Genomic DNA, 20,565 nt, shown 5'->3' with positions numbered 1-20,565 from the left:
AAATTATAATTGTTAGTATTTGTTATACTCCCTTTTAATTATTTTTTCCCTAAGGGCTTCTGTTACACTATTATGCTATGTTGAATCTTCTTTGCTTGAAATCTTTGTCACTTTCTCTTGAATCCCTTTGATCTCGTTATTTTTCCCAGGCTTTAAAAAACTTTTTGTACCAAAATTTCATTCCTTTTCAAGGCTGAGTAATATTCCATTATATGTAGACACCACTTATTTTAAACCACATTTTGTTCATGTCTCAGTGAACATTTGGTGTGTTTCCACCTTTTGACTATCATGAATAAGACTTCTATGAACATTGGTGCACAAATATCTGTTCACACCCCTGCCTACATTTCTTTTGAGTATATACCCAGAAGTAGAATCACTGGATGATATGGTAACTCTATGTTTAATTTCTTGAGGAATGATCAAACTGTTTTCCACAGCAGCTGTTTCTTTTTACATTTCCAACAGCAATGCACAAGAGTTCCAATATCTCCACATCCCCTACAGCTCTTCAGCACTTATGTTGTTTCTGATTTGTTTTTAACAGCCATCCTAATGGGTGTGAACTGGTATCTCGTGATTTAGATTCACATTTACTTAATGATTAGTGATGAAGGATGTTTGTTTTTTATGTGCTTATTGGCCATTTGTATGTCTTCAAGTTATTCTGTAAAAAGAAACAAAAATAAATAGGATTTGAGTGGAGAAATGTCCACTCAAATCCTCTTGCCATTTTGTTGTTGTTGTTCTTTCTAGTTAACCTCATTTCTGAAATTTTTCTTTTGTTTATAGTTTTTTTTTCCTGAGAATCTATCATGTAATTGCGGAGTTTTCCTAATTCTTATTAATGTTCTTTCATACCTTGTATCATTTTCATGCTTTATTAATTTTTAGATTATAATTTCAATCTGCTTTGTGCTGATGTTTTTCTGGTGTTCATTCCTTATGTGTAGGGATGTTATTCTGCTTCTTAATCTGCTTTTTCCTGTTAATGTTAAGATCTGATCCTTTTCTTTGGTCATTTATACTTGAAATGAGGTTTTTCTTAACTTTCAGAAGTGGTTGTGATTCAAGATGGTTCTTCTAACTTCACAGTTCTAGAATTTTTTCTTTAGTTGTATTTCTGCAATGTTTGAAAAAAATTGGCAGCTCATTTTCTGGAGATAAGTCTTCCCTTACTTTTGTCTGGACCCACTATTTCTTTTGACTCTGTTGTTCCTGTGCTGCTGAGTTTGCATTGTCTTTGCAGAAGTTTTCTCATTATCGTAAGGCTTTGTCCTAGAAGTAAGTTTTAACTTGTTAGTCTGGGAATTCATGGGGCCCAGACTTCTCTGGCTCCTTCAGACTTTACTGCAAACTCCTCTGCTTATTTATTATTAGAGAGTGCAAAACTCTCAATTTCAGCTAAAGTTTCCAGTAAATACTTCTTGGCTCTTTTAGGGTTCTCAAGTCCATCTGATACCTTTAATTTCTTCTGTCCTGCAAAGATGGTACATTCAAGTCTCATAACTCTCAGTGGTTTACTCCTTACCCATTCATATTTTGCAGTGTATAGCAATAGCTTGTCATCTACTATTGAAGATTATCCCCACAGTATTTGGCTTTGTTGTCCTATTTATTTTTGTTTCTTTTTACAGAATAATTTGAAGAGATTCAAAAACTATGCCACCTCTGCTGGTATCTTCCCAGAATTCCTTCAAACTGACCCCTTGATCCTACCTGCCTTTCTTGCACTAAACACGTTCCTCCCTCAAGCCCACCCCATCAAAGTAATGGTACCACCATCCACCACATTATGAAGACCTGAAATCTAGGTGTCATTCATGATGCCATGCCCCCCTCTCTCACGTGTAACACCTAATCTGTCAAGACCTATTGCCTTTCTAGCTCCAACACTAGAACCATACTGCCAATGGAGGACATTTGCCATAACTTTTGGCTTCCTGGCCACACCATTCCCACAGTTGGGGAATATCCCACACTATGCATTCATCTCCCAGAGTAGAAGCTAGATACGCAACTTCCCCATCCTCTTATGGTATATCATTTGACAATGAAATGCACCCATTTGATACTTCATTATTAAGAGAGCTATGCAAGGAAGCAAGAATCCACTTTCAGGCAAGGGTGGTAATGGAAGCTTTCATCTTGGGGTATAAAAGTTGCATTGCTTTTATATATTCATTTTAACTACAGGCATACCTCATTTTATTGTGCTTCATAGATATTGTGTTTTTTACAAATTGAAAGTTTGTGGCAACCCTATGTCAAGCAAATATATGTGCATGATTTTTACAACAATATTTGCTCACTTAGTCTCTCTGTTTCACATTTTGGTAATCCTTGTAATATTTGAAATTTTTATTATTATATTTGTCATGGTGATCTGTGATCAGTGATCTTTGATGTTACTATTGTAATTGTTTTGACACCATGTCCATATAATTTGGCAAACTTAATTGATAAATGTTGTGTGTGTTCTGACTGCTCCACCAACTTGCTGTTTCCCCATCTCTCTCCCTCTCCTCAGGCGTCCCTATTCCTGGGGGCACAACAATATGGAGATTAGGCCAATTAATAACCCTAAGTTTCTAAGTGGTCAAGTGAAAGGAAGAGTCTCATGTCTCTCACATTAAATAATAAACTAGAAATGGTCGAGCTTAGTGAGGAAGACATGTTGAAAGCCAAGGCAGGCTGAAAACTAGGCCCCTTGTGTCAAACAGTTAGCCAAGTTGTGAACACAAAGGAAAAGCTCTTGAGGGAAATTAAAAGTGCTACTCCAGTGAAGACATGAATGATAAGAAAGCGAGCTGATTTGTTACTGATATGGAGAAAGTTTGAGTGGTCTGGATAGAAGATCAAACCAGCCACAACATCCCCCTAAAACAAAGCCTAATCCAGAGTATTCATTAATTCTGTGGAGGCTGAGAGAGGTGAGGAAGCTACAGAAGAAAAGGTTGAAGCTAGCAGAGATACGTTCATGAGGTTTAAGGTAAGAAGCAGTTTCTGTAACATAAAAGTTACAAGGTGAAGCAAGTGCTGATGAAGAAGCTCCAACAAGTTTTCCCTGAGATCTAGCTACAATACTTAATAAAGGTGGTGTTACCAAACTGGGTCCATTTGCCAGACACGTAGCAAGTCAAACGCTAAGACACTGAGCTTTCCAGCCGAGAAAGAGTTTATTCACAAGGCAGCCAAGCAAGGAGATGGGAGAACAAGTCTCAGATCCACCGGAGGGGGTTGGGATGTTTGTGGGATAAGCAGGGTGGTCTCAGGCATGGGAAAGGTGTTTGGAGGTAGGGAAAATGGTGGAGGTAATCCGTGTTCTGCGCAGGTCCATCTGGGCCACGTGATTCTGCATATTCAAAATGGAGACACTTAGCATGATATGAGGGTGGAGTTTTCCAGTCCTCTGCCATCAAAAGACCACACACTGGACATCTGAGCAGGCCCAGTTTTAGGCCTATAGTCCCATCCAGCCCCCAGCCAGCTCATACTGGGCAGGAGCTGACTCCAAGTTCCTATAAAACAACTGGGCTGCATGAAGCTAGGAAGGTATGCAGTATAAGAGCGGAAAAGAGAAAGAAAGAAAAAAAAAAAAACTTAAGTGAACTTAATCAATGAAGACAGTTTAAAAGCAAAGGGGTTTTAACAAGCTGACCCCTTTCTGTTCTTCCGTAAGACAAATTCAAGAATTCCTATTAGTTATCAGCTTCTGTTAACTCTACGGGGCACAGTTTCAGTGACTACACTAAATAAGAGATTTTCAGTGTAGATGAAACAGCCTTCTATTAGAAGAATATGCCTTCTAGGACTTTCATAGCTAGAGAGGACAAGCCAATGCCTGGCTGACTCTCTTGTTAGGGGCTAATGCAACTGGTGACTTTAAGTTGAAGCCAGTGCTCCTTTACCATTTTGAAAATTCTAGGACCCATCGAGCTATGCTCAATCTACTATGCCTGTGCTCTATAAATGGAACAACAAAGCCTGGATGACAGCACACCTGTTTACAATATGGTTTACTGAGTATTTAAGCCCGCTGGTGAGACAGTGCTCAGAAACCAAATGATTCCTTTCAAAATATTACTGCTCATTGACAATGTCCCTGGGCACCTAAGAGCTCTGATGCAGATGTACAGTGAGATGCATATTGTTTTCATGCCTGCTGACAAAACATCCATTTTTCAACTCATGGATTTTGTAAGGATATAGCTTCCATAAATAGTGATTCCTCTGCTGCATCTGGGCAAAGTAAATTGAAAATCTTCTGGAAAGAATTCACCATTCTAGATGCCATGAAGAACATTTGTGATTCATGGGAAGGGGTCAAAATACCAACATTAGCAGGAGTTTGGGAGAAGTTGATTCCAACTCTTATCGATGACTTTGAGGGCTTTAAGACTTCAGTGAAGGAAGTAACTGCAGATGTGGTAGAAATTGCAAGAAGACTACAATTAGAAGTGGAGCCTGAAGATGTATCTGAATCGCTGATAAAACTAACAGATGGCAAGTTGCTTTTTATGGATAAGCAAAGAAAGCGGTTTCTTGAGATGGAGTCTACTACTGATAAAGATGCTATGAAGATTGTTGAAATGACCACAAAGGATTTAGAATATTACATACACTTAGTTAATGAAGCAGCAGCAGTGTGTGAGCAGATTGACTCTCACTTTGAAAGAAGTTCTACTGTGAGTAGAATGCTATCAAACAGCATTGCATACTACAGAGAAATCCTTTGTGAAAGGAAGAGTTCAGCGATGCAGCAGACTTCACTGTTGTCTTATTTTAAGAAATGGCCACAGCCACCCCACCCTTTAGCAACCACTACCCTGATCAGTCATCAGCCATCAACATCGAGGTAAAACCCTCCACCACAAAAAGATTATGACTCGCTGAAGGCTCAGATGATGGTTAACATTTTTTAGCAATGAAGTATTTTATAATTAAAGTACAAACATTTTTGAACATAATTCTCTTGCATAATTCTCTTAATAGACTACAGTATAGTATAAACATAACTTTTATATGCACTGGGAAACCAAAAATGTTGTGTGACTTGCTCTATTGCAATAGTCGCTTTATTGTGGTGATCTGGAACCAAGCCCACAATATCTCCGAGGTATGCCTGTGTGTATTATTTTTTTCCAGCTAGCTGTGCCAGCATATCATCATCATCATCATCATCTTCCCTCTCCTCCTCTTCCCTCTCCTTTCCCCTCCTCCTCCTTCTTTTTAAAATTGAGGTATAATGACATATAACATTAAAATAGTTTCAGGGATACAACATAATGTTTTAATATTTGTGTATATTATGAAATGATCACCACAATAAGTCTAGTTAACATCTATTACCATACTTTTAGGATCTAGCTCTCAAGATAGGTGATGCAAGTAAAGATGCATGGGACTAGCAGAGCTTCGGTGGGTCTTCAGGGAACCAGTCTCCTAGTGAGGGTTGAGCATCTTCTCTGGCCCTCCCAGAAATTCTAGGAACTACCTAACACCCTTAAATAAATTGCTTTCCTATTGCAACTAGCTTAAGTGGGTTTTGTTGTTTGCTACTACTGATGCACTGATACACTGTTCTTTTTTTAGTTCTTCTAATGCACCAACCACAAAAGTTCCCCTTTTTTGAAGTCTAATGCCCTTTATAGATAATCCCTCCATCTCTGTATTCTGTCCTGCCAATTATCATTTTCTCTTTCTCTGAAAAGTAGGATGAAGAGAACATTTCTGTGGTGCTTTTTTTTTTATTTCACATTAATTGCTGAGTGCTGTTTTTCACAGCAGTGTTTTCCATTCTAGAAAAAGCCTACTGAAAATTACTTTCTCTCTTCTTAAAGAGCTCAGCTCGTTTTCCCATATCCAAAGTCCTATGTAGTATTTTTATTTTTAAAAAGCATGAAGTGGGTGAGGCTTCCTACATGTGGCATATATTTAGTTATTTTTTATGGGGACTGCATTTTCTTGGGTTTTATTTTGCCCCCATTAAAATAGCTTCATCATCTCCTTAGCTGTGCCAGATTTTAAGTATAGGACACAGAGGTGAAACATGATGTCATTCTGAAAGTAAAAGACATTTTTAAGGAAACCTGAGAAAATTGGAGACCTTTTTGGAGACCAAGACTTTGCCTACAAAAGTTATAAGGAAAATCTAAGATACAGATTTTTAAAGACCTCAGTCAAATCCCAGAAATGATGAGGTTTGATCTAAGGAGAAAAAAAAACAAGGTCTGAGAATTCTACTGTTTCTGACATCTGATCAATTTGTTTTGGAAAAGTGGTTGTATGTTGGCTGACACATTTGAAGATGAACACTTGATAGATTGCTGGCGAGTGCTGGAGAGGTCCTGAGTGGGAGACTTTTCAGGAACTTAGACATTGAACATTTTGAAACACTGAGTATTTCACTTTGAGACAGTGTGGGACTGGATTATAGTAATAGAATTCACAAATTCCATGACCCTTTATGGAATCAAGTGTCAAGCATTAGGGAGGAATGTGGTCTCAAATCAGTCCTCTTCATATTTTAAAAATCTCTAGAAAGATGTTTGCCAACCTCTACTGTAATTCTTCTTTATTCTAAAAAGTGACTGTGTTCTTTTTCTTTCCTACCTGCCATAGTATCTGAGCCTTTTTTTTTTTTTTTTTTTTTTTACTGCTAACCTGACTCAGGTTTGTTTATTTAAATTATTTAAATACATGTTTCTAATGTCACTGTAGGCCTTACCAAATATCTTTTTTTTTTTTTCTTTTGTCCCTCAGAGAATGTATTTTGTAGGTGGGAATGTAATTGCAAGGAAAGAGGAGTTGCATTATTTTCCTTCTACTTTGCACATTTTCCCAGACATGTCAATATTACTTAGCACCACATATGCTTAAAACTCCTAATATTTATAAACAATTTCAAAAACAATTTGCTTGCATTTCGTTAGACATTTTGTAAATATTGTATTAATCTGATATACCTTCACATATATTTAAAACAAATGCTGCAAAAAAATGTCCTGTTACTATTGAAATATTATAAGCTTACTTTGGGAAGTTTATTAAAGGTGATATTTATTTTTAAACTTACTAAAATGGAATAAAACTTTACTTGGAAGTAAAAATAATTGACTTGCTAAAGAAAATCCAGCACAATGCAACATGAAGTTACATGCATGTGGATTAGGGCCCGATTGTCTGGAAAGAAAAGATCCAGATAATGTGAATTTCTCATCCATGTTTCATGTCAACATAACCTAGTTATCAATTGACTTAAAAGACCAGTGGAAGCCTCAGAGCTTCTTTGTCTTTATCTTTCTAGACAATTTGCTTTCTTACCTTTCTCAGTCCACATCTATGGCTTAACTCAACAAATATTTACTAAAATTATGGCTTAAGAGAAAACAGAGTTTCTACAACCATTAAAAAAGAATGAGTATTGTGGTGATGGTTACATAATTCTATGAATATTCTAAAAACCATTGAATTATATACCTTAAATGGGTGAATTACATGGTGTATAGATTATATCTCAATAAAGCTGTAACAAAAAAAAAAAAAGCAAGGAAAGTTACACGGGCTAATATGAAAAGAGAACCAAGGTACATTGTACAGGTGAAGGGTGGGGAGCAACAACAGAAAAATACATATAGAATGATCTCATCTATGTAAAAAGAATAATGCATATTTCTGGAAGGGTGTATAAGAAACTGTCAGCAACTGCTGCTTTTAAGTAATTGGAATAGAAAATTTTGATGGAGTGGTGACTAGGGAGGTTTTACTTTTCCCTTTATACCCTTTTATACTGTTTTAATGTTTATCATGAGCCTGTATGACTTTTATAATAATGGTTTTTAAAGCTGGATACTTTATAGAGGGCTGTGTATCAGATGCTGGGGAATCTAGGAATTCTAGAATCTGCATAAAGCATCCACTGTGATGGGCAACATCGAGCAGGGCTTCAAGGTGAATAGGGGTCAGTTGATAAATGTTTGTTGACTCAGTGAATAGATGGATTGATGGATGGATGGATGAACAATATGACTTCGCTTTCGTATGGGATACTCAACCTAGAAATAGTTATCTATATCTTCTCTGGATAAGGATAAATACACATGGTAGAGAGACAAAGTTTAAAACCCCTTGTCTTCCTAAATTATGCTCAGCATTTGACTGAGAAGATAAAACATCTCACATATTTCAGAAAAAAATACAAGTAAAAGGCAGCAGATATGAGAGAGCTACAGAACAAGACACGTCTTATCCCACTTGCTTCCCTAATGTTTGTAATCCAACTCCTCAGCTTCTTGGAACATTGGAACAACTCATGTCTTCTCCATTCCTTCTCTATTCTCCTTTTCCACCTTATGCACAGCGATCAGCAAGAACTAAGAAGTGAAAGGAACAGAAAAGGTAGACCAGCTTGGATGGGTGCAAAGGTTTGTGTCGAGGAGGAGGAGTTTCCCAGTAGACTTCTTGCCTGGCATATAAGTTAAAACATGAAACTGGGACACCAATACAGAGGACTGCTGTGGAGACCAGGATCAAGACCACCCTCAGAAAACCTCTGTGGAGAAATACAAAATCTCCTAATTCTCTACACAGGAGATAAAGGAAACTATATAACCTGTGGTGCAGGCACAAAATGAAAGATTGTAGAATATTACGCAGCAAGAATATTGGGATGCAGAACTCGAACGTAGGTGCAGATGACTATTCTAAGTGTCGTGGCTTGTTGAGTGGATTGACAAGGTAGCAGAAGTGGATACTGGGACCCTTCCAGTAGGGAAGAAAATACATTTCTGTGAGCCCTTTTGTTTATACGTGGCAGAATTTTTACCCCTGCAGGCTTCTGACCATTGTCACCTCCTTTGTCCGTCCCCAAGACAAAGGAAATGATGCATCATTTGGATGTTTCCTTTGCACTGTTTGTGTACTCTTTGAGGCTTGATAAAGCTAGAAAGTGGTACCTGTTGGTAACTGCGAGTTTCACTTCTGACGTCCTCCAACCTAAGCCCATCCTTCTTACACAGGCCTATGGACCCTTGAATAACAGCCTAAGGTGTTTGAACTTTATCTTGTTGACAGTACAAATTGTTCAAGCTTTGTTGGGTACAGAAACAAAGACGGTACTTTTGGAAGGTTAATATGAGAGCAGGGCACACCTTGGATGGAGGCAGGAAGAAGACTAGGATTGGGGGAACTTTTTAGAATAAATCAGGTGTGAGATGATGTGAAAGTGGGCATCAGTGAAGTCTGTGATTCTTATCACTTCAGGAGAAAAACTGAACTCTGAATTCATTCATTCCTTTCCCTCTTGCAAAGTTCCTGTAGATGGGTAGGGGAACAAAGGAAGCCTTGAGCAAGTAGATATGCAAATTAAAGCATGCATAATACTCCTGAGAGCCAAGGTGTGATAAGTGGGCTGGCTTTAGCTTTTCTTTTCCTCTTGTCCAAACTGCATATTTCTGAATCTCAAACAGGACACTTAGTGCTCTTCCAGAATCTATGATCCATCCTGAGCCCAAGTACAGGTGATAAGGAAGTCCCCCTCATCAAGCCCTTGAGGCAGCTTCTGTGGCCTGCGTGTCACCCCAGCACCCAGGGCCTGGTCTGTTGCACCTGTCATCTTGTCCACGGTTACTTCTTTGTGCTTCCTTGCTGATGGTTTTTCTGCCTGTGGTACTCTAAGACCTAGAGGTGGTGTTTTCCGACCAAAACCTGAAACTTCTGTGATCCCTGCCTTCACTCATCTCCTGTTACTAACCAGCTGCCTGGAGTTCTGCCCCTTCCCATCCCAGCTTGGATCTCTCTTAGTCTCTGTTCACTTCAGTTATTGGTTCTTCTGCTTTATCTGTCCTTCATTTTGAATGTGCTATACTCTCCATACTCATTTCCACATGCCAACTGTGCTAGGCATCACCAAAGACCACACCTGGTGAGCCATCCTTCCCGGTCGCCAGGCCCTTCTGTAGTCCCTTCCCTCCACACTGAATCTGGGTGGCCTTGGGACTTCTATAATGGGCAGACATGATGCTGTGCCACTTCTGGCCTAACCATTAGAAAAGGCCTGGTAGCTGCTTTTGTGTTCTCAGAAGCCAGTTGCCTTGTGAGAAGTCTGACTACCCTGATGAAGTACAGGCTAAATGGAGAGCCCTGGGGGATGATGAGCTCCGTGGAGAGAGATGCTGTGTGGTGGAGAACTAAAGCAACAGACACAGGAAGGAAGAAGTCATCTGGAACATTCTACTATGGCCAAGCCTCCAAGTGACTCCAGCCCCAGCTGCCATATGACGACAACCGCATGAGAGACCCCCAGTGAGCCCAGCAGAAAACCACCCATCTGAGCCCAGTCAGCCCATGGAATTATGGGAGAGATAGTAACACATTATTAGTTTAAGGTGGTTTGTTATGTAGAAGAAGATATCTGAATCAAAACCCTCAAACAACAGACCCTTGATTATATCCAATCCTTTGCCTGAACTTCTAATAGTAGTTGGGTTGGCCAAAAAGTTTATTTGTTCATCACAGCTTACAGAAAATACCCAAACGAGCTTCTTCGCTAACCCAATGATAGTCAACAATTATTGAGCACAAACTACATACCAGACACTGCTATAGGTGCTTTGCATGTATGAGATAATTCGATCTGCAACAACAACCCCATGAGATATGCACTATTTTTAGCTGTGTTGTGTGATTGGGAAACTAAGGCACGGGAAGGTGACTCACCTTGCCCAATAATACACAGCTCATAAGAACCTAGATTTAAAGCCAGGTAACCTGGCTTCTGAGCCCTGAACTCTACTGCCTCCTAGTCTCAAGAATTGCCTGTCCAGACTTCCTTCTGTTGTCATAAATATCTAGAACTATGTTGAGAATCTGAAAGAAATGATGGGGACATAGCCACAAGTCAGGCATGGGGGCTCTTCTTTGGATTTTTACCTGGGTGTGAACTCAAATATATCATAATGCTGTAATTTAAGAATTGCTAAAAAAGTCCCCTAGGAGCCCCCATTATCTGGAATAGATGCTAAATTCCTTTCAATAGTTGAAGCACTTATGAAAATGTGAATCCTGCAGGAGGGCTATTCACTTAAGCCATTGTTTCCAAGGTCTATTCCATAGAACTTTTCCCCAAGATCTATTCATGCCTCAAATACTGGTAGTCCCAGCTAGTAAGTCTAAAAATAAAGCCACACTTCTTTTTTATATATAAATGGTTTTGCCTTAACCACCGCCCAGTATTTTTACCTGTTTCCCTTCTACACTTGTTTTTGGAAATGCCTGCATGTTACATATGCAAATGTGTCCTGGTGGAATCTTGTCATCCTAGACAGCCATGTGGCTCTATCCACAGCTCCACTGCTTAACAGATTGTCTTTTGCCATCTCATATCTGGCCTCACTTAGGCAGTTGCTTGTTCTTCCTCCCAAGCTTTGCTGCAAGCATGAAAGCAGAGAATTTCCTTAATTCCACACACTAATAGCCTGTAGCAATTCACAAGACTTATTGGCAGCTTGGAGACTAAAAGGAGATTATGATCAGAGAAATAAGGAATGAATATCCTAGTTATGATCACAGGCTAACTCTTCCACAGGGGAGCTCCCACCAGCCACCATTCTCCTTGACATTGTCTGCCACGATGTGGTAGTGGTCAGCCAGCCTACATCCAGGACGGAACCCGTGTGCCTCCTCCATCTAGAGGACAGGCTCCAGCAATCTCAGTCCCTAAGGGATGAAACTATTCCACTTCTTTAGAGTCTTTCCAGGGCTACTGATGGGGGTAAGGAAAGGGCGCGGTGGGGAGGTAGTCCAGAGAAAAATGAAAAATTCATCCTTTCCCAATAGGGTTGACTTCTCCCAAGTGCTCACAAAGTACCCATCAGAAGCTAGCACTTCTTCAATGAACTGTTCATTGTTGAACCACACTGTGTTGGGTACACCAAGAATTCACTGCACCAAACCCAACCTGTTATTTCCCAAACTCTTCTCCAGCATGATGTGAACACTGGTCCAATCCCATACCTTCTGGTCATGATTCAGTCACTGCCCCAAATCTCCTCTGTGCAAATACCTGGGCAAGAACACACAGAACACTCAGTAACAAGGACAATGTTCAGGCATAGGGTAGTCTAAATGTAGATTTAGAGAGAAAAAAAAAAATAGTTCTTAGTGTTATCATTCTGCTAAAAAATAAACCCAAACATATTACTAAATGAAACACAATATTTCAATTTGAAGCATCTACATTTAGGTGTTTCTACTACATTTAGGTGTTTCTACTACATTCAGGTTTTCCAAAAAGAACAGTGGTGTATGTATATAAAAACAAAAGCAAAACTTGTATATTGTAATGTTGTGCATCAAAAGTAGCAGAAAGCAAGCAAGCAAGCAAGCAAGCAAGCAAGCTGGGGTTAGGGACAGCCCACTCCAAACACATGCAACTTTGTAACCAGAACACTAACATCAACAGTAAATGTTACCTGGGGAATTAACTGGGACCACACAGTCTACCACAATGAAGGAAAAAAATGCACAGAAACAACAGAGAGGAAATGTTGCTCACACCTCATTTAGAGCACAGCTGGAGGGTGCTGAGAAATGCCCTTGGAAGTGGACTTCCGAGTTGGCAGTCTGCTTCTATGGTGGGCATGGGAGGCAGCGTGAGTCTAGGCCGTGGTTGCCAAACTCAGAGTAACCCCAGCGACAGCAGGCTCTCATCCGTGCCCTTTGCAAAGAGTCAGATTTTCTCTCAACCCATTCTTTTACAGAGAGAAAGTCGTTTCAAGTGCCCTATTTGTGGGAAGTCTCCATCTCACCTCCTTCACTGTGCATAGACTAAAGGCCCAGGCTTCAGTTTCTATGTCTCACTGTATGCAATTTCACTCTGGGCTCCTGGAACAGGGGTCAGCAAACTTTTCTATAAAGGGCTAGACAGTAAGTATTTTCACCATTGCCAGTCATATGATCTCTGTCGAAATTACTCAGTTCTGCTGTTATAGTGCAAAAGAAGCCAGAGGCAACATGTAAACACTGGGCCTGGCTGGATTCCAGTAAAATCTGACAAAAACAGGAGAGGTGGGTTTCGTTCCCAGACTGTAGTTTGCTGACCCCTGACCCAGAGCAGCACTGCTTTTCTGGGTTTGTGTTCATCTGCTTCTGTGATGTGGGCTTCCTCTTTGCTTTTTCTCTCTCTTACGGGTTTCCCCTAATTTTTTGTTAGCTTAATAAGACATTTTAAAGTATCTTTGTGTGATTTATCCAGATCTGGGTGTTTGGGGGTGGTAGAGGGAGTTTTGTAATATCTAGGTCTCCATCCTATTGGAAATAGAAGTCTCGTATGTCTTTCTCTCTCTCTTTAATGTCAATCTTCACTATTATTATGTTTTATAAGTTCTCTCCTTAGGAGAGGATATAGCTGGATTTTGTTTTAGTTTTCAGTCTGATAGTTTCTGCCTTTTAACTGATGAGTTAGTTTACATCCACTATGACTACTGGTTCATTTAGATTTATTTTAGTATATTCTATTCCCCACCTATCATGCTGTTTCTAATGTTTCTTGTTCTTCCTCTTTCTTCCTTCTACAACATTAATCAAGTTTTCCTTTATTCTGTTGTTTCCTCTCTGTTTTGGAAATTCAACATTTAACTCCTATTCTTTGGATAGTAGCCCTTATATTTTAATATGCGCAAGTAACTTAATAAAGTCTAATGTCATTCCAACCGCTCTTTCCTCTCAGCGATCACGTGCCCGCAGGACCCTCCACTGATCACACTGCAGTTTTCCACTTTAATTTTATCTAGTTCTGGTTTTTAATCCCCCAAATTGATTATCAGTCAGTGTTTACCAATTTCATTGCTCGCCATTTCTTCTTGTATCCTACACATCCTTCCCAGCTCTTCCTTTCCCCCTCCCTGAAATACACCTTTTAATTAGGTGTTCTTTCAGCAAGTATCTAAGTGTAGGGAACTCTCCCCAACATTTTTTTTTTTTCTTTTTAGTTTTTATTTTGTCCTCATGCCTGAAAATATTCTACCTGGGTGTAAAATTCTAGGTTAATAATATTTTTCTTCAGGGCTCTAAAGATACAATCTTCTAGATAATCTAGAATCTTCCAGATTCTATGGCTGCTATTGAGACGTGTTATCAATCGAATTGTTCATTTGTAGAGAACCCCTCTCTTTCCTTTTTTTTGCCTACTTTTAACATTTTCTCTTAGTTTTCTTAGATAACTTCACTACACTGTTCTCATGTGTGATTTACCTTTATTTATGTTGTGTTTCTTGAATGTTTATGTCTTTTACCAATTTCGGAAATTTTTTAGTCATTATGTTTTTGAATATTGTCTCTATTGTTCTGTCTACTCTCTCCTTCTGGAACTTCTTTTAGCAATATGTTACATCTTTTCATTTTATTCTCTATGCTTCTTACTCTTGCTTTTATATTTTCCTCCTCTATTTCTTTATTTATATCTGTATTCTCAGGTGTTTTTTTTTTCAGTTCTATTTTAAAGTTCACTAATTCTTTCTTCAGCTGTGCCTAATCTGCTATTTAACTCATCCACTGAACTTTCTTAACAATTACAAATGTTTTCATTTTTATAATTTTCAAATTTTGAAATTTTTTGAAATTTTATATTTTACCTGGAAATAAAATTTGGTTCTTGGTTTAGTGTAGTGGTTCAGACCCTATGCTCTGCTGCTATAGACTTAAAGTTGTGCTCCCCAAAATTCATATGTTAAAATCCTACCCCCCAATGTGATAGTATTAGGAGATGGGGTTTCTGGGAGGTGATTAGGTTATGAAGGTAGAGCATAAATGAATGAGATTAGTGCCTTTGTAAAAGAGACCCCAGATAGTTCCCTTGCCCCTTTTGCCATGTGAGGTTAAGTGAGAAGATGGCCATCTACGAATCAGGAATGGCTTCTCACCAGACACCAAATCTGCTGGCACTGAAATTGGTTTTTCCAGCCTCCAGACTGAGATAAATAAATTCCTGTTGTTTAGAAGCCACCCAGTTTATGGTGTTTTTGTTATAGCAGCCCAAATGAACTATGGCATTTGGATAAAGAATGTTTTTGTAGAAACTTCAACTCTGTCTCTTATTAGATCTGTGACCTGGTGCAAGTTACTTAACTTCTCTGTGCCCCAGTTTTCTCATCTATAAAAAGGTAAAATAATAATGTCTCATGATATAACAGTGTTGTGAGGATTAAATGAATTAATATTTACAAAGCATTTTAAAATTAAAGTTGGAAGTTATTTATTTTTAAAATTTATTTATTTATTTTTTTGACCATGCCCTGCGGCTTGCACGATCTTAGCTCCCTCACCAGGTGTTGAACTCACACCCTCAGCAGTGAAAGCATGGGGTCCTAACCACTGGACTGTCAGGGAATTTCCTTGCAAAGCATTTAGAAAAGTTGTCAGTGCTGTGCTAGTATTATTATTATCATCAACATCATTCAAAGCAGTCTTGACTTTTTCCAGTTCTCATTTCTGTGTTTTAATTACTTCTGTTATAGCTTTAATAATTTTAAAGATATTCTCTTTGGTAGTCACTTTCTATATCCCAACTAGTAACTCAAATTCTTGGATATAATCATCCTGTATTTTATAACCATGGACTGTGCCTCACACAAAAATTGTTACTTACTTATTTTGTAACTTTTTATGATGAGCTCATATTCAATGAGGCTGAATATTTTGTGAAAATCCCCTGCCACCTGTGTCTGTATTCCACCACTGGTTTTGCTTTTATTTATGCCAGGAGTGCCAGGGTCATCTCTGTTCATAACCTAGTTTTCTGTTTATCTTTTGAAATGGGGCTTCCTGGAATGCAGTATAAATTTAAACTCCAAGCCTGAGTAAGGATCAAGCATGGATTTTGGATCTCTCACGGAATTACATGTTTTTCTCCACTGGTTGCCTAGACGGAGACAGATGAGATTCACTAGGGTCTTCTGTGCAGGTGGGCAGATTTTTTTTCTCTTGAGTCTTAGTTCTAACGCCTCACTCAAAATGTGTTTCTGTGAACTTTAAGCCCAAGCCTCCAGGTATCTGCTCTGGTTACTACTGTGGCTTTAAGTTTCTTCCTTTTTACGAGCATGTTTTGATTCTCTTCCAGAAATGTTTTATGCAGCGTTTGTAGGTGTTTCCAGTGTTTTGGGATATGTTAGCTCTCCATCTCACAGAACCCCCAGTAGACTTCTTTCGTCTCACAACATTATTTCACAACTGTCTTCCTTCGTTACTAGTCTCCCTTCCCTCTCAATATTTCATTTTTCATCTTATTATCTTCTCCTACTTCATACCAGTTTTTTCCATCCTTAGTAGCATATTTCGATTCTAGAGAGTCTCATATGTGCTATGACAACCTGAAAAGACAAATAGCCTTATTAAATGGTCTTCTACTGTCATTGAGACACTAAAACATTTATACCAAGGGCAATGCATATTGAGTTAATGCAGGCAATTTTCATTTTAAAATCACAGACTTTGATCCTCTAGGATTGTTTCCTGATGTTGCTCTTCTTCTCTTTTCTCTACTCTTTTAGATTTCATCATTCTTTCTGATAGCTATTGATGTGTTAGTCATATTCTCTTACTGCATTCCTGACTGTGATAGACTGTGCTTTGATAAATAACCTTCTTGAGGAAGAGTGCCCAGACTGACTGATGCAAAGATTCTGGCCTCCCTGGCAGATATATTCCTAAATTGAAGATGAGAACATTAGGCAAAACAGTCTCTCTGTTGGTAACCATCACCATACCCAGCACCTTGCTCTGATTTCTCACTCGCCGAGCAAGCTTCTTAGAGCTATGTAACTCCTTCCATAGAACGGAGAAGCCCGTGTAGATTGCCAACCAGCATGCGTGATTCCATCAGGCCATAAAGCATGAATTTTCTTTCCAAAAATTAGTAAATTAGAGTTTGGTATTATAAAAACCACAATACAGACCTCATTGAGCTTTTACTTTTTTATTGTAGTAAAATATACTTACCATAACATTTACCATTTCAACCTTTTTTGAGTGTACAGATTGGTGGCATTAAGTACATTCACATGATGGTGCAACCACCACCACCACCACCATCCATCTCCAGAACTTTTTCACCACCCTAAACTGGAACTCTGTACCCACTAAACAGTAACTCTCCCTTCCTCGTTCCCTCAGTCCCTCATTACCACTAATTTCTCTTTGAATCTGACTAGTCTAGGTATAATAATTGTCCTTTTGTGTCTGCCTTACTTCACTTAGTATAATGTCCTCAGGGTTCATTCATGTTGTAGCTTATAACAGGATTTCGTTGAGCCCTTACTTTTATTTTTAAATTTTATTTATTTTTGTTTGGTTCATGCTTTAAATTTTTTTTTACAATTTTTTTAAATTTTAGTTTTAAAGTTTGTAGTAACTTTTTGTTTATACTTTTTACAAAATGTTGGCTGTATTTCCTGCGTCGTACAACATATCCTTGAGCCTATCTTACACCCTATAGTTTGTACCACCCATTGCCCCACCTTTTGATTGCAATCCCCCCTCGCCACCCCCCGCCATAACCACTGCTTTATTCTCTGTATCTGTGAGTTGAGCCTTTACTTTACATGTATCCTTTGGGAGAATGATTTTTTATTAGCTACAAAGCCATAAGGAGTTTTATCTAAATAGATCCTGAGGTCACCGCTGACATCGCTCACTCATCAGCCTTTGAAATACCATGCACTCCCACAGCTACTGCGCTGGCTCTGTCACGTCTGAACTTTTCTTAGCCTTTTAGCAAAAGAAAGACTTTGGAAACACATCATCTGCACATGAGAAGGGAATTTTTATTCTGAAATATGTAAGCTGTTTAACTTATTAGGTGAAAATTTGAAGGCACTGACCTTTACAAGTAGGGGAGCTGCCTAGTCTAAGAAGAAAATAATGTCTTTGGCAGACCCAACTTATCTTTATTCCATCTCTGCCCTTCCCCCAATGTTGGAATATGGTGAGAGGGAGCTAGTCACGTCTTGGTCAGGTCACCTATACCAGATGCAGTTTTTTGTTACTGGTAATTATCTCAACCTTACTCCTCTTCCTCCTTCCTCTTACCCCTAACAGACTACCAATCAGTCCTGCTCTATGTGTTTCAGCCACTTCCTTTTCCCTGGGAATAAGGTCCAATCTCCTCCCCTTGACTTTTAGGGCTCCACATATTAGAACCTCAAATTATCTCCAGATCCAGCCAGACAGGATTCTTTATTCTTATTTATGTCTTATATTGTCCTTCTTTGTCTTATTTCATGCTTTTTCCTTTGATGGCAACACCCTCCTTAGAGTTTCTTTCAAAATCATGGCCCTTAAATAAAGCTCATCTCAAATATCCACCTTATCCAAGGACTTTCAAGTTTTTCCACTTTCATACAATCATTTCCCCTGGTAACTCCTTGGAATACTTTTATTTCCACCTCTCTTTTTGAGTCTATCAGATTATCTTTGAATTGTAGTTATCCACACATTTGTCTTAATACCTCAAACTTAGTAGACTGTAAATCGTCTAAAGGAGGTGCCTCTGTCTCGCTTTCCTACAACACCTGGCACTGTGACTTGCTCTATCAATATATCTGTTCTATCATTTACATGTTAACTTAGAGCAGGTCCATGGCATTGCAACCTTAAATCAACCATGGAACCAGCTCTAGAAGAGGTGAGACCTCTGGAGTCCAAGGGGAAGGAAGGAGAAGGTAGGACCAGGCAGTGTAGGAGATGGATCTGGCTAGTGGATTGGGGTCCACTGATGATTATTTACCCAGAGTAAGTGGGACATAGATAACATTTTGTTTGCCACATCATTTGCTTTTGTTGGTTACAATGTTGGGAGGAAATGCAAATGCAAAGACCTTAAACTCAGATGAAGAAATAAGATGATATGGAAGTGAAAAGAAGAACCCAGATTTTTAAAGACCTGTACTTCCTTTATTAACAGAGGAGGGGACAAAATCAGATTACTCAAATGATTTCTGTAACTCTGAAATGTCCCCAGTGCTTCACAATGTTAACAATTATCTTACTGTAGACAGTGACAGATTTTCTAAGAAGTTTTATAAATTTAGAAAATAGACACAATCTTAAGTTACTACCTTTTGGAGGGTAATTTTTGACTAATCCTCTACAAACTAGATGATACTGGTTTCTAGATTGTTTGCCTGATGATCTTTTAACTATGTTATACTGAAAAAATAATGTTTACATCATATTTGAGGTTTCAGGGGAAAAACTGATTTAATGGTGGGCTTTTGTTCTCAAATGAAAATTGCTAGGCTCAGTTTTTAGAAAAATAAATATTAAGTGGATTCAGATTGAGCAACACCTATTTGGGAGGAGTGAAAATGCAAATAAGAAATTAGGAAAACCCTTGAGGAGTAGGTAATGAAGCAGGTTGCATATTATAAGTATTTTCAGTTCTTCATTATAGGAGACATTGTATGGCAGACCCATTGGCCAATATTTTAAGATTCTTAAGAGACAGAGAAAGCCCAGGAGGACTGAGGAAAGAAATGTTTACATAGTTTATTTATTTTTTAAAAGAGAGACCTAATAACTAAGGATTGGGTTTACTTAAGCTCTAATCCCGAGATGAAGATTGTAGATCAAATCCTCAAAAAAATCCACTTGTGGTACAGACATCTAGAGGCACACAGGATCCTGGAGAGGAACAGTGTGGCTTTATGAAACTCAGTGTGTCAGACAATTTTAATTTCTTTCCATGACAGGATGACAGAACATGTAGCTTGGAGGCAAGCAATAGAGGCCATTTATCTGTCTTTTACTCAAGCTTTCAATTCTGTCGTACGTGGGATGCCCAGCAGCCAGCTAAGAAAATGTAAGTTAAACACCGTGTTTTTAAAGCTACAAATCCTGGAGAGTTCCAGGAGACTTTTAAATATGAGCATACATTCTTGAATAGAGGATTATATATGCATGTATTTTTAAAGTACTCCACCAGTTAAGAAGAAAAATACTAACTTTTGTTTTGCAGTAAAAAAAAAAAAAAAAAAAAAAAAAAAAAAACAACTATAATTGAAAGATCTGCATATAGAATGACTTTAGTTTCTTACATTTTTCCAAATGGCTTTTGGGTCCCCAGATGTATTCTGGAGGCCATATTGATGGGTCCCAGCAGGAACCAGATGGCACAATTAAAACTGGGGAACTGAGAGAATTTACTGAAAGGACTATTTACAAAGGGATGGGCAGGATTTAGGGAACAACAAAAAGTGGTGTAGCTGGAACAGCTGTTTCCAGCCCTGATGTGAGGGGGCTGGAGGGGAACCTAGAATAACCAGAACCTAGAGGACAGCAGTATGACTAGGGCCACCCAGAGGAACTGTGGCCTCTGGCAGGGAACACAGGTATCCTGCCATGACTCAGCCTGGGGAAGGTGTGCAAACCCATGAAATTATATGCAAACTCAGGGGTGTATTGTGAATGTGCCTTTCTCTGCTGAGCAGGTCCATAGATTATCACTGGTCTCCAAAAGGAATCTCAAATGTTAAGAGCTATGTTTTTAAAAGAAGGATATAAACTTTA

General features: G+C 38.8%; 1 protein-coding gene across 1 annotated transcript in view; it reads left to right on the top strand.

Annotated features, from left to right (window-relative positions):
• Nucleotides 1–19,862, top strand: part of CCDC148 (coiled-coil domain containing 148) — a 120,489-nt gene extending 100,627 nt beyond the window's left edge. Inside the window, exon 6 of the mRNA XM_057746516.1 lies at nucleotides 19,749–19,862. Within this exon, the coding sequence (XP_057602499.1) occupies nucleotides 19,749–19,862 (114 nt within the window). The remainder of the gene's footprint in view (nucleotides 1–19,748) is intronic.
• The last annotated feature ends 703 nt before the right edge of the window (nucleotides 19,863–20,565 follow it).

The sequence above is a fragment of the Hippopotamus amphibius genome, chromosome 8 (genome assembly GCF_030028045.1).
Source record: "Hippopotamus amphibius kiboko isolate mHipAmp2 chromosome 8, mHipAmp2.hap2, whole genome shotgun sequence".
NCBI lineage: Eukaryota > Metazoa > Chordata > Mammalia > Artiodactyla > Hippopotamidae > Hippopotamus > Hippopotamus amphibius.
Note: the sequence above shows the minus strand (reverse complement) of the source record. Positions and strands in the feature narration are given on the sequence as shown.